A 15,004-nucleotide genomic window follows, 5' to 3' on the forward strand; every position below is an offset into this window, starting at 1 on the left:
TTGCTCTCTAGCACATCTTTTTCATTGACATTTTTGTTTTCTCTTGTTGCTTATGGTGCAAGTCTGTCTTTTGGTGTTTCGCAGTTGATGTCTATCATTAAGGAATTACTTTGAAGAAATATGTTAATCCGGTCCCTACATATGGGGTAGTGTTAAGTGAATGGGGGTGGTGTTCGCTTATTTAAGGTTGGAGTTTTTGTTTTGTTTCCAAAAAAGTTATTAATATAAGATTGATATTGTGCTGCAGGCTAAATAAGATTTTAATACTCTGAGACAAATGTGTACTTTTATAGTCTTGAGAAGCATTGTAAAAATCTTACTAACTTGGCTGTGTGACTACATTTTACTTTAATGGATGGCCAAAAGTATTTCTTAACAAAATGTACAATATCCTTCTCTCACATTTTACACAACAGCAATACCTGAATTATTGTTGTACATTGTAGTAAACGGCATACCAGGGTTTCTAGGATCAGGTCTTTTTATGTCAAAAAGTGTGTATGGAGTAGATGAGATGCGGTTTCTAAACTGTAAACAGAGCCCTTGACTGAAATGTGACTCTGTTTACTAGACATTCATCCTCAGCTCCAAGTAGTTGTGTATATACAGATCTTAGCTAATCTGTAGTGGCAAATGAAAAGTACCTTGCTATAGTTATGTCATGTAACAGGGGGTATCTCTTCCACCTGCCTGCATCGTTTGGATCTGTGTCTAATCACACAGGATTCTGTGTGCAGTTTTGACCAACATCAACTCTTAAATCTTCTGAATTAATCCCTGAAACACAAACCTGGCTGCTGGAGAAACAAGCAAAAGGAATAAGCAAGGTTTTGACTGTGTTTTACATACTTATTTACAAACTTTGTATCAAGGAGCCTGTTGTATATGCTGGAATGTGAAATTAGTGAAAAGAAGTCAGAATAATTGACTTCTACTGGAGATGGAATTCTGATATTGGCAGGCAAAACCTTGTTTTTAATAGAAGTAGCTGGAATATTCACTTCCATTTCGAACTTGGTAATGTTACTTACATATGTAAAGTTTGGTTGGTTTAACTTCAGTTTGCAATCCTGTTTCAAGGTATTTGTACTTTCAACTCATCCATATGGTTGTAGAGTAATTCAGCGTATTCTGGAACATTGTACCGCTGAGCAGACTTTGCCAATCCTGGAAGAACTGCATCAACACACAGAACAGCTAGTGCAGGTTAGTGTGTCTGTTCATTTTTTAATGCATTGTAGAGCTCTTCATTGTTGTTGGCATAATTTGTTCCCATTTCTTAGTTTAAGAAGTATTTTGAATGCCACTTTTTTAGTTTTGTAGATGTTGATTTTTTTTTTCTTTCCTTATGTAGTTTTAATTAAAATCAATTTGGAAGTTGGGAGGCAATGAAGATGTAAAAAGCCTTTTCTTACCCTTCTCACTGTGGCTTTGAATATACATTGTAAGAGCACAGAATTGGTATATTTTTATTGCAAAGATTGCCTTTTTGCAGTTTATTCACTCGAGTGTCCTTCAGATAAATTCTGATAATGTCTAAACACAAATACATTGTCAAAAATACATGTTGCATATTCTTACACAGAAAAGTCATCTGTTTCTAAAGAAGGCACAAAACATTATACAAGGTGATTTCTTGTCTGGGTCTCAGACAAACGAAACAAGTGCTAAAAATGGCTTTGAAACTGAATCAGTGTAAAATACTGGAAGGGACTTGGTGTTCAGTAGGAATTTCCACACAGGAGAAGGCAGGAATTGCCGTTTGCTACATATTCACAGTGGAGTTTGTTTCTCAGTGGTTTCTTGTCCGGTTAAAACGTAACTGTCTTGGTGAACCAGTGTTCATGAAGATACTGTGGCTGTTAAAGATGATGATCTTAATTTTGAGGACGACTTTCTTTAAGAGGATAAAAAATATATTGTAGCAAAATGCTGGTTTTACAGGTTATTTACATTTTGCATGTAAATTTTGTCGTCCATTAAGTAATTCTTGATGCAATATTTTTTGCATCGCTTTGTTTCTATAATGTTGACATTGTATTTTTGTATCTGTGCAAACAGCAATTTGAAAGTTTATACAAATACGCAGAAGCCGTACAGATTGCTTGATAAGAACACAAAAGAAAATTGAAGTAAACATTTTTTTCAGGATCAATATGGAAATTACGTTATTCAGCATGTACTGGAGCACGGGCGTCCTGAAGACAAGAGCAAAATCGTTTCAGAAATAAGAGGAAAAGTTCTAGCTCTGAGTCAGCACAAGTTTGCCAGGTATTGCACAGCCTTCGTATATTAAAGGTTCACTAACCTTTTAAAGTTGTAGTATTGGATTTATTTATTGTGTTATAAAAAGGACATCGTAGGGGTTTTTTTCTGTTGTATAACTTACTTCCTGAAACTCCGTATTTTTATAAACCCTATTGGTATTTTTATACTAGATTTGGAGGAGAGAAAGGGGAAATGCTGTTCTGTAGCAAAACAAAGACGATTCCCCAGGTTTATGGGATGGTTTTTGTTCAGGGAATGGGTTCCAGGTGTGTGTGAGGATCCCTGGGCCAGGTGAGCAGCTCTCCTGGAATGTACTTGCTGACACTGACTTGAGACTGTCTGTCAGTCCAGCCAAGCCATGTACGTGGATAAAAAGGCTTAAGCAGTGGTGGTTCAGCCTAACAAGGATTTCATGCATTAGGAGCTCTCAAAGACTATTATAGGAGTCCTGAGCTACTCTGAAATTAGAGCCTAAAACTCATCCCTCAGTGCTTTTTGCTGAAATATAGATTATGTGCCTTTTGCTAAGGAAAACAGACCTCAGCATTCATCCCGGATGATTTAGTGAGACTAACCTTGTCATCAACATTAAGTAGAAATGCATCGTGACATCACGGGGGCATTTGTTTTAAAAAGCAATTGTATGGAAACTAACAGGTCTATCTGGAATTTATTTTTCTTTGCTGAAATAGAGCTGTTCATAATCCTCTCCTTGGAACTTGCTTGATTTTTGAAGCACAAACTTAAGACCAGAATCACTTTGTTGTCTTATAAGCACTGATGGCCTTTCCAGCTTCTGAGGTATCTGGAAGGTCAGAGACTTCCTCTACGAACAGAAATATTTGACAGAATCTCTGGTCTAGATGTGTTCCTGAAAAAGCAGGCAGCCTTGTGTCTGGCTTTCTCTGTTTTGTCTTAAAAGGGCCCACAGCCAAAATAGATGTACTATAAAACATCTGCAACCCGAGATCCGGTATACCTACTGTAGGTCCAGTGGAAAATCTCTTCTACAAGATAAGAAGTATCAGAAAATTACTTTTTTTTACATAAGGAGTGTAAAATCCTTTAACTTCCTCAGTCATTACAGACTAAAGATTTTGAAATGGGGACTTGATGCATTTACAGTGTGCTCTTTAGTGACATTAAGACACTTGAACTGTTCAGATAAATTTCAGATTGCTATTAATGTTACCCCCAAAGTCACAGAATATATTTGTCTTATTTTTCAGCAACGTGGTAGAAAAATGTGTGACTCACGCTTCTCGTGCCGAAAGAGCTCTGCTGATCGATGAGGTCTGCTGCCAGAACGATGGTCCTCACAGTGCCTTATACACCATGATGAAGGACCAGTACGCCAACTACGTTGTTCAGAAGATGATTGATATGGCTGAACCTGCTCAGCGGAAGATAATAATGCACAAGGTACATTTGTATATTGTTTTATTGGTTCAGAAACTATTATCCATACTAACTTTTTTGCTGGAATAACTTGCTCTCTAGATGTAAAACTCGCTGGTTCTGGAATCTAGAGCTTTCTTGTATAAACATCAAATTCAGTGGAGCTTTATAAAGCAGAATATATTCAGGTCTCAAAGCACGGAGTTAAAAATGTAAATCTACAGAAAAGTTACAGAAGTTGGATTCCATATCCTCTCTTTGTGCCAACTTCTCTGTGAAAATACTCCTACTATAAAAACGTAGTATCTTTATTAATATAACAGAAGAAATACAGGTTTGTCTTTTTAGTTGGTGCTATAAATCCATTCTGCAGGTACCCCAGGAGAGATTCCCACACTCCCTAACGTACGGGCACATTTTCTATTTAAGAATATTCAGACTTGGTCAGAATTGCCCACGAGTGTTAGTGCAGAGCCCAGTATGTTCCTGCTGGAGCTCTGCTTCCCCCAGTCACCGCCAGGGCACTCCTGCAGAAGGGCTGTACCCCCCTTTTCCACTTGTTTGGAGTCAAAATCACCACTTCTACATCTCTCCAGAAACTTTTGAAATACAGTATTCTGACTCTTTTTTTGCATAGTATTTTTAAAGCGTAGTTTCCTCTGCTTAGAATTTTCGAAGGGGGGAGGGGGCAGAAAAAATAACGGGTTTCTTCTTACAGATTCGACCCCACATCACAACTCTGCGTAAATACACCTATGGCAAACACATTCTGGCCAAGCTGGAGAAGTATTACCTGAAGAACAGCGCTGATCTGGGGCCGATTGGCGGACCACCAAATGGGATGCTGTGAGAGGCAAAAAGGAACGGAAGAAGAAATTGAATTGTGAATGATCAAAACATACAACTTAACTATAAATGTTCTGATTTTTTTAAATCTATTTATTGACTTTGTTCATCCATTTGTAAAATTTTTATTCTTGTGTATATTTTTGGGGAGTGAATTATTAAAAAAAGAAAAAAGAAAAAAAATAATCTCCAGCCCTGATCTGGAGACCTATCAGATTGGACGGCTGGCAAAGCACAGAATGCCTGTATATGATGTAATTGTATCAAAATAGCTGTCACATATTTTGTAAATTTTTACCTTGTAAAGTCACTGAAATAGTTTTTAAAGGGAAAAAGTACAGTATTCTTTTAATACACTGGCTTGCAATCTGGTAGGTCTACCCAGCATCACAGCACAACAGGTTTATAGAGTTGTATATAGAATTAATCCTTATTTTTCCCTTTTGTGTGAAGTCTTTTATACCAGATTAAAATCGATCAGCTGCATAAACATTATTTAACATGTCGAAAAGTTAAGTTGTATTTTGGTGGTTCACAACATACTATCCAAATAATAAACAGGGCACAGCAAGTTCAAGTAGGGAATAACGATGGAAACTTTAAAAAGACCAGATTTCGTGACTTGCTGTGGATACAGGTTTGTCGTTTGTTTTAAATGGTGCCCTGAGGTTTTCTCTAGTGATGTATTAAAAATAAAAGTGCTGTATATACTTATATATTTAATTGTTGTACAAGGTAGAGGGATTAAAATTATGATGGCGCTTCTGCTCAGTGAAGCGCGCTGTTGGAAAAGGAGTGAACCCTATATTAACTTTACAGTCAGTTTTACCATGCAGGAGGAGTAGAGATTTGTATTTTTTTATTTTGCATATAGAATTGTAAGGATTTGAAAGTGTTGAGCATTTATTTTGCTTTCTCACTGTAGATGCAAAAATAGGTATTGATGAAGAGAAAAGGGGCCACTGAAAAGTAAACTTGATAGCTCAACATTTAAGCATGATTGATTAAATATTCAGATAGCTTTTTTGCTTCCTATAAATATCTGCATTGTATACGTGTAGTTAATAGGTGTAAGTTTACAGTTTGAAAACAAATCTCTCGTTTCGATGTTTATTACAAGCCTTGCTAATTTAGTAGTGATGCTTACCTTGGTTGTACAGATGTACATTTGTAAACCTTCATGCTGTAAATGTAATTTGTTTTACCCCTTTTTGGGACAAAAATTTGCATTAGTGTATATTCATATCCCCATTCCCTTTTCTCCCCCTGGCATATAGTGTTGTATAATGTAAATTTATTTCAGCAAATCAAGAGTGATTTTTTTTTTAAATTCTATCTTTATATGGTTTCAGAAATATGAACCGGCTTTCTTTTTATCTATTGTGAGAAACATTATGTTTTGTTTATAACATAGCTGTTGATTCTGTCAATATGGACACTTTGGGAAATCAGTCTGTTCAAATTTTAAGTTGGGATGATAAGCATAGTAAGAAATGGACTGAAACCAATGCTTCCTCCATCTTAATAAATGTGGCATGATTTTTTTGTACAGAAGAGTACTGTATTTTTGAATAGCCTTCTCCCAGCGTAAAGCAAATATGTATGATACTGTCAATTTTTTTTCTCTGGACATATGACATTGTAACAGTAACATAAAGATGATGTACATTTACAAGCGGCCTTATGTACATTTCCCAATGATCTTTTTAAGGCAGAATTGTGACCATATGTGTATAATTAAAATCCTTTTTAATCCTTTGCCTATGGAAATATTTTGGAAAAAGCTTACTTTGTATGTATATTCAGTTTCTGAAAGATAAAGAAAGTGCTTTGTATGTTGTTGAAGTAAGTATTTTGTGTAAAACATTTGTTTGGATGGCTTAACCTAAAGTTTTGATTGACGAGAGAGTTTGAAGTCGGTGTCTCGAGCATGGAGCAAAAGAAAGGCTGTTAGGTAGGGGTCTGATCATGAGGAAGGAAAATAGGAGCGGTGTAAACTTGTATAAGGAATTCTGTCGTATTACCGTTTGTATCAGGTTTACATAAATCTTATTCAGGCATCCATCCGAGGCGCTACTTTTGACGGTAGCGTTAACTCATTAATAGGCAAATGGGAAGGTTTGTTGTGGCCTGGTTGCAGTTTCGGAACCAGTGCTGCGTGGGCCTCGCTGTTGTCCACAAGCACGGTTCAAGCTGCCGCGTAGCTTTTTGCGTGGCAGTTAACAAAACCCCCTGGAGAGGTGCCGGCCCTGTCGCGGGAGCCGCTTCCGTGGGTGAGTTAATTCTTGGTGCCCGTGGTTCTGTGTGTTAGAACCCACAGAGCAGACGTTGCCTTCAACGTGTAAAACAGCACGTTTGGCTTTTAGGGATGTCCAGGCAGCAACTGATCATGTCCCGATGTCCTGGTGCTTTGTCCCCGTAGCACTCGTGCCAAGGCTGAGTTCAAACAGTCCTGTCACTGTCACCCTTAGTGCTTTCGGTACCTTGAACATAATCTTCCACTTGCTCTCCTGAAATCATTTTGCACAAGTTGTGTCCAGGAACATGAAAAACATAATGTGTGGCTTTTTTCTTTCAGCTAGACCACCAGACTTCTTTTTGCTCAAGTGTCGCTTTTTGATATAGATTGTTTATGGACCAGTTTGATCAGGTTTGAATCCAGGTGGCTCATATTGAATAATGTAATGTTCACATGTATATACTGTAAAAACAACAACAACAACAAAGAAGTGTGAATAACACTGTGTGAAATACATCTAGTCTTGTGTTTTTCCTGTAGGAAACCAGCCATTCTTCATATTCTCAGTCACATAACTTGTCTGCTTCCCGGAGCTCAGCTTTGGACAGGTGGTCATTCCTGGTGAGCTGATGAGAATGAGTCAATTACTGAAGAACTCCGGTGTAGATCACTGAAGTTGCCAGAGGCCAGTTCTGAGCAGCTAAACCTTCACATTATCTTAAGGAAAAAGCTTCCACCGCTGTGTAGTTATGGCTGCAGCCTCATGACCATTTCCTCATCACCGCTGGGCCCAGGCTGAGTTCTCCAGCATTCGTGAGGGTTGTGGTTGGGTTGGTGGCTCTGTGGCACCATTGGATCCACACTCGTTTCTGTTACTGCGCAGGATCTTTTCAAAGAACCATTTTTAGCTGAGGGGGAGTGGATCTGTCCTTTGGTATTAAAATACCTCAACTGAGTGGCCCCTTATGGACAGAACCACCACAATCCTGTTGCCTCCATCACTGACTGATAGATCTGCTGGTACTTCTCCATCAGAGTGTGGGGAAGATGGAGGTTTCTGCAGACATAATTTCCAGATGTCATAGAGTCCTGATGGAGATTCAGAAACCGATTTAGTGACTCTTCCTCTCTCTGCTCTTGGGAACAGGCATTTGAGGAGATGCTCATGACTCACTGTGTAGCAGCATGGTAATGGGGTTTAAACAGGTGACAGCAACTCCCACTGTGTCATCCAGGGAAGTAAAGCTGAGAGAAAAATTGCAAAGTGTCTTAATATCTAGTGACTGGTCATTAAAATTGCAGATTACACGTAAGTCATGAGTCTGGGGAGAGAACCCCATGCTATTAACTCTGTGGAAGCGATTTGCTGCAGAATGGTTGCAGCCAGGTCATGGATGCTGAATTTTACAGAGAGCGGTGGCTGGTCTTTCGATGTCCCAAGAGTGGCACATCCTTCTGTAGCTTTGCTCAGCAATGATGTGGTTTGTGTTGCTGCTTGAGGAGGGAAAGAGGAAAACCATGTGCTGTGCCTGACCTCAGCTGCCCCAGCCCACCTCAGGGTAGGGGCGTTGTCTGTCAGTTGGGCACAAAGGTTCACATCTCGCCAAGCTATTGGTAGCACTAAAAGTGACCTCAAGGTCTTGTTGGTCTGTGGGCAAAGCTGATGTTTCGATGACCATGTGCTGCAGGCAACACTTTGCTCTGCCTCAAGAGTTTCAATTTGAAGTATTCTCTGTGTGGGGAAAAATGTCAGACGCTCACAGGCACTCACCTGTGCCCAAAGATGGTGATTTGAGCACCTCTTGGTTTGGGATGAGGAAATACGGGTTTTCCGCTTTTTTTTTTCTTGCAGGGGAGGCTTATGTTGGACATGAGGAAAAGGTTCTTCACCCAGAGGTGCTGGACACTGGAACAGGCTCCCCAGGGAGGTGTCACGGCCCCAAGCCTGACAGTGTTCAAGAAGAGACTGGACAATGTCCTCAGACACATGGTGTGAACTGTGGGGTTGTCCCGTGCAGGGACAGGAGCTGGACTCGGTGATCCTTGTGGGTCCTTCCAGCTCAGGACACTGTGATTCTGCCAGGGACAGCGTGTCCCTCTCAGGGCTCTGCCTCCAGGCTGGTGTGCAGAGTCGGGCCAGGGAAGTTTGGCAGAATTTGGTCAATGTAGATCCTGCCACCCAGGAAGAGACTGTTCAGTGCTGCAGAATGAGCCTGGGGTGTCAGCACCCTGTGTTGCAGAGCAGCCCAGGCCTCCCCCATCATCCAAAGGGGTTGGAAACCAGCACTGTTCTTACGGAAAGACCAGTCACATGGTCCCTCCTCCCTCGCAGGAAGGACAGAAGGACGTCCATCAAGCGCTGACAGCATTCTAGAGCCAACACGGCTTTTCCCCGCCAGCTCAGTCCCCCTGCTAACAAAAGGAGGCAACTGCTTCATCCAAGAAAGCGAAGCAAACCCTGATGTTACATATTTAGATCTGGAACACAGAGGCTACCAGGCAGCTTCCCGCCTGCATCGGGGGCAGAGAGCCAGGAGGGAGCACCAAGCTGGCGGGTGGAGCAGAACTGCTAGTGTTCCTCAGCAAGGTGGGGCAGGAGCGCTCCCTCCACCAGCCCTTTGGATGGACCTGCTGCTTTTGCATGCTCTGTGGTTAAGGAACTTGCCCAGCAAATGAGATGCTTGAATTAGTTCATCAGCCTCAGGGTTCTGAACCCACCTCCCTCACTTCACAGGAGTATGTCCCAACCACGAGGAGCTGGGCGGGTTCACTTTCTACTCCTGGATTTGGGCTGGGCTTTTAGCACAGCCTGAGCTGTCGGTTGCATCACAAACAGCACAAGATGGAGCATGATCCTCAAGCACGCAGGTGGGAGTGGGGAGGTTCTGCTCTCCAGATCCTTGTCTCTACCTGGATTCTCCCAGACTCACTGCATGCAAAATACATCTTGGGAGCGGTGTTCCCCCATCGTTAGCAAACTGGAAATGCCCCAGAGGCTTTTTATACAGCAGCTGAAATGTAGGAAGACCTAAAGACCCCCTTTGTTTCATTAGTAAGAGCGAACATAGGAATAATATGTTCACCTTCTCACCAGCATTAGCACTTTGGGCACGAGGCCTTCAGCTTCTTCCTCCTCTGCTTGGACAGCACCTGCCCACCCCTAAAGTGTTTACACCTTTGAGATCACACCTGGAATATTGTGTCCAGTTCTGGCCCCTCAGTTCCAGCAGGACAGGGAACTGCTGGAGAGGGTCCAGCGTAGGGCAACAAAGATGATGAAGGGAGTGGAGCATCTCCCTTATGAGGAAAGGCTGAGGGAGCTGGGGCTCTTCAGCTTGGAGGAGACTGAGGGGTGACCTCATTAATGTTTACAAATATATAAAGGGTGAGTGTCATGAGGATGGAGCCAGGCTCTTCTCAGTGACAACCAATGATAGGACAAGGGGCAACGGGTACAAACTGGAACACAAGAGGTTCCACTTAAATTTGAGAAGAAATTTCTTCTCAGTGAGGGTGACAGACACTGAACAGGCTGCCCAGGGGGGTTGTGGAGTCTCCTACTCTGGAGACATTCAAAACCCACCTGGACACCTTCCTGTGTAACCTCATCTGGGTGTTCCTGCTCCGGCAGGGGGATTGGACTGGATGAGCTTTTGAGGTCCCTTCCAATCCCTGACATTCTGTGATTCTGTGATCAACAAACCAGAGTCAGGGGCACGTTGCAGGCAACACAGCTGATGTTCTAGACCATAGGACAGAGAGAAACCCCTTCCTAAGCTGAGCTGAGCAGCCCTAATGAGCTTCAGTTGAGCTTAAGATCTGCCTGGAGGGCTCAGATTTCCTGGCAGCCGCACAGCACCGCAGCCCAGCCAAGCCTGGCTTAGCTGCTGGATCTTTCCCCAGCCAAGCCTAAGGAGGGGCAGGGAGGGAGACAACAGCCCTTCCTCGGCACAACAGGGCTCGGTGGTGGCGACTGTTTGCGGAACGCAGCCGGCTTGGCGGCTGGTCACAGGGCAGCTCACACGCTGCGTTCTCTCAAACGCTTCAGTTGCCCATTACAGATCGAATCCGCAGCAGCACGGAGCTGCCACGGTGCCCACTGCAGAGGGATGTCACCCGTGGGGACAGGTGAGGAATTGGCTGAGCCTGCTGATGTCCCTCTCCTTCTAGGGCAAGTTTGCTGTGGACCGTCCACTCCTGTTCAAAAGGCTTTGCACAACGTTATGGAAGCAGAGACAGTTCAGATGTCACTTGAAGTAGGTCCCAAAATAAAGTGAGATCCCCAAAGATGTATTATACAACTGCTTACAGAGAGCCAATGGAAGTTGCAAGAAGTGTCATGGCAAGGGCAACGCACAGGAAAGTGGTGGCAGGAAGCACCAGCATGGGAGATGGTGATGAAAAGCACATTCACAGCTATATTCTCCCATGAGTGCAAATACAGGCACATTATTCCTTGTCTCCCTCAGGAGAACCAGAAGTTAAAGGTACTCTGGTGGGAATGAAGAACTCTCTTTCCTCCCCTTTATAGTCCTTATCTCTCTTTCTCTAAGAGCTGAAATTCAGCAGCAGAAAGCATTTGCAATCCTCCCCCAGCCAGGGTCAGCCCGAGAGGAGAGGTTTCATGAGACCATCTGCTCGTACAAGACAGGATCCTGGGGAAGGATTCAGCCCGACTGCTTCTCTGTTAGGCTCAGGTCTGGTAGGTCTGGCTCAGCGCTGTCCCCTGCTCAACACCGTTGTGTATAAAGTGCCTTCCAGAGGCTGGTAGAACAGTCAGAGTGATGGCTTGTGAAGCGGGGATTACAGAGGGCTGAAGCTGGGTTGAAGAGCTGAGGATGGATAAACTCAATGCAAGCCACAGAGTCAATGCCAACCCAGGGCATGAAGGGATGGGATGAAATGGAGCAGAGTTCCCCCTGTCAGAGCTCCAGGCCATACACTTACCAGATTCAGCTGGGCCATTTGGCTCTTAAAAGGCCTTTTTGTTTGAAAACTGACTATCTTAAGTACTCCAAAGTTCACATGATGTCTGGACTTTCCTCAGAATGTCATGTGCCTTGTGAAAACCAAAGGTTTGATTATTCACCCCAGTTTGGGAGTCATAGGAGCTCTCACTTCCTGCTGGGAATGGGGCTTTCATCCAGCCCTACCCCCTGTGCCAGCCCCTCCATAGTGAGGAACCCAGAGCCCAGAGATCTGATCAGGGCATTAAAGGTCACCCACCCCACACCTCCGTGCAGTGCTGCACGGCTCCCGCTGTCCCCTTCCAGCAGGGACAATGTCACACAGACACATTCCAGCAGCAAGGCAATGGGGGAGACACCATCCCAGTTCTGAACCACTTCTGTCTAGGTGTACACACTTCCATGCAGACACACAGACTGGGAACAGACGCTGTTGCCCACCTACATGTCTGGTGCCATTTGAAAGACCCTTGAGCACCCAAGACACCAGGACAGGGTGGGTGAATCACAGAGTCACAGGATGTTAAGGATTGGAAGGAACCTCAAAAGATCATCTGGTCCAATCCCCCCACCGGAGCAGGAACACCTCGATGAGGCTACACAGGAATGTGTCCAGGTGGATCTGAGTGTCTCCAGACATGACACACAAAGCTTAAACCCAAGGTGAAGCCCCAGCGCTCCCTTCCCCATAGACAGCTAGGTCAGGACTGCAGAAACCCACCCCACAGCCCAGCCGGGGCTACAGCCCTCGCTCCCCTCCATTCTTCCAGTTCCTCACCCATTTGTGTCCCCTCCTGTGCCCACTGCTCCCCTCCCTCTGGCCGGGCACTCGGCCTCCCACCCGGACAGTTGTTATTCCCGTGGCGGTGGTTAATCACCCACAACATGTGCTGATGGGCAGACGGCTCAAGCACAGCTTGGTCTCTGCTCCAGCCTTGCACCAGCTCCATCCCTGCGGCACAGGAGAACAAACCTACCCAGGGCAGGGGTTACACCAACCCCACTCAAAGGTGAGGTGACAACAGGAGACCTTCTTATGGCCTTTCAGTACTTAAAAGAGGCCTATAACAAAGATGGGGACAGACTTTTTAGCAGGGCCTGTTGTGACAGGACAAGGGGTGATGGTTTTGAACTAAGAGGGGAGGTTCAGGCTGGACAAAGAAGAAATTTTTTACACTGAGGGTGGTGAAACACTGTCCCAGGTTGCCCAGAGAGGTGGTGGATGCCCCATCCCTGGAGACATCCCAGGCTGGGCTCTGAGCAACCTGATCTGGTTGAAGATGTCCCTGGTCATGGCAAGGGTAGCACTGGATCAGCTTTGAAGGTCCCTTCCAACCCAAACTGTTCTATGACTCTGTGATACCAGGACCTGGACAAAGATGTTCTCATAATGAATGCGTGAGAAGATCCATGATGCAGGATGAGACCGGATGGGTGGGGAATCATGGGGTGAATCAGCGCTATGACAGCAGCAAGGGCTGAGAGACGCGGGTACCGCCTGGGGGGATGCGGCACTGGAGTGACTGCACAGAGCCCTGAGACAGCCAATACCTGCGGGAATAGGGTAAGTGGCATCAAAATGCTAAATGAAGGATGATAATTACACCAAGACGCAACCTTCTGGTTAATCAGGAAGAAAACCTGTATGTTATATCATATCAGATTCATGGCATAGTCACGATTGGTAGCAAGAATAAATGATAAAACCTGAAGTTAGCCTGAGAGCAGCATTTGTCAGAGACCCGCGCAGAGACTGGGGTTCAGATCACATCAGCTTGATTAAAATAATAAAAGCCAAACCGGTATTTTTCAAAGTGTTGCAAATATCTGTTCTAACCAGCAGTTACTGAACTTGAACTAAAACCTCCAACGCAGCCTAACCCTGCGACTGCTCTGCTACAGCATCTGCTTCTTCCAAGACCACAGCTTCTTTTTGCGTACATAGGAGTATCAAACCTGCTTTGGCAGAATTCCTGGAGCTCTACATGCTTACTCAGATTCTCCATGTGGCAGAAAACACCTGACCCATCATTTGGCTGCTTTAAAGTGACAGTGTGGAAGCAGACAGTTAACGTGTTTCACGTGGACTGAATACTTCTATATTTTGGTTAAAGCTCTTCAGTTTGCTCCTTCATTTGGAACTTTTTAACCGGCAGCACAGCACCGGTCTATGCAAAAGCTGACAGCTAACTTCAAGAGTACATTGTATATTTGGTACAGTCAGAGAGAAACAGGCACCACATCCCACAAGGAGAAGTTTTATTAAACTTTTATGTGAGATATCAGAGCACCCAGGAGCCTCCGTCACCAAGAAGGACAGTAAAGGAATACACAGATAAAATACAGGAGTCCTTTGATAAGAGATTACACCTCATTCAACCAGGAGTCCCCACGTCTCCCAGGCAAATAATGGGTCTCTGTGGCCCTGCCAGAGCCAGCTGCAGGATTAAAACTATGCATATTTTTATTGTCATGACAGAGAGAAAGTCAGCAGGTACCAAGCAGGGAGTGCTGTGGAAATGGGGGGCTCTGTTCTCCCTGTGCTTCTTCCCTTTTCTCCAAAGCCCCCAGCAGCAGCAGCTGGGGGAACAGTGACACCCAGGAACAGTGACACCCTTCTCCCCGCGCTCATTTTGGTGCCAAGGCAAACCCCATTCTGTGCTCAGGTTATTTAGAGTCACAGGGGTTGAGGGATCACGCACCGCAAACCAGCGTTAGTCACTGCAAGTGAGTTGTCCCGAGTTAACCACATGGGTAAGTGAATCACAGAAACGCAGGAAAGTCTCTCCCCGGGCAAGGAAAAAAACAAAGTGGTTATTCAGGTGAGTGCTTTGAGAAACACCTGCCTGGTCCACAAGCCCTGAGACCGCTGGGCCAAAACGGTTGAACAGTGAAAGCACCAGCCAGTATTATGGCAAATGGCCTCATTAACAGAGAGCGAGTCAGTGTTTTCTTGTGGGTAACATCCACGTAACTTCAGGCAAACCCCATGGACGCTAATGGGAAACCCCTCTTCAGATTTTGATCCACCAGCCCCCGAAATCCAGTTCTGAGGCTCTAACGAGCGTGCAGGATCCTGCAAGGCCCTCACACGCAGCATCAAAGAAATGCAGCTGTTTTTATTACAGCTGTTTATGAAAACTATCACAGAAGTGGCATGCCACTGCCAGCTGGGCTTTTGCCAAAGGTTGAGAAATATTTGGTTAGTGGCATAGACACATTTATGTCTAGTTTTCAGCATCCACCCAGAAGTTCTCATTAGCAGGGCACCAGGAAAAGGGATGGA

At 44.3% G+C, this 15,004-nt stretch overlaps 1 protein-coding gene across 7 annotated transcripts in view; it reads left to right on the forward strand.

Annotated features, from left to right (window-relative positions):
• The window catches only part of PUM2 (pumilio RNA binding family member 2), a 73,986-nt gene extending 67,639 nt beyond the window's left edge, over nucleotides 1-6,347 (forward strand). For all 7 annotated transcript variants that reach the window (XM_080341958.1, XM_080341957.1, XM_080341959.1 and 4 more), the window contains 4 exons: nucleotides 1,081-1,206; nucleotides 2,150-2,271; nucleotides 3,498-3,690; nucleotides 4,385-6,347. In XM_080341958.1, coding sequence (XP_080198084.1) covers nucleotides 1,081-1,206; nucleotides 2,150-2,271; nucleotides 3,498-3,690; nucleotides 4,385-4,516 — 573 coding nt within the window. In that variant the 3' untranslated portion in view covers nucleotides 4,517-6,347. The remainder of the gene's footprint in view (nucleotides 1-1,080; nucleotides 1,207-2,149; nucleotides 2,272-3,497; nucleotides 3,691-4,384) is intronic.
• The last annotated feature ends 8,657 nt before the right edge of the window (nucleotides 6,348-15,004 follow it).

Source organism: Nesoenas mayeri, assembly GCF_963082525.1.
Source record: "Nesoenas mayeri genome assembly, chromosome: 3".
Taxonomy (NCBI): domain Eukaryota; kingdom Metazoa; phylum Chordata; class Aves; order Columbiformes; family Columbidae; genus Nesoenas; species Nesoenas mayeri.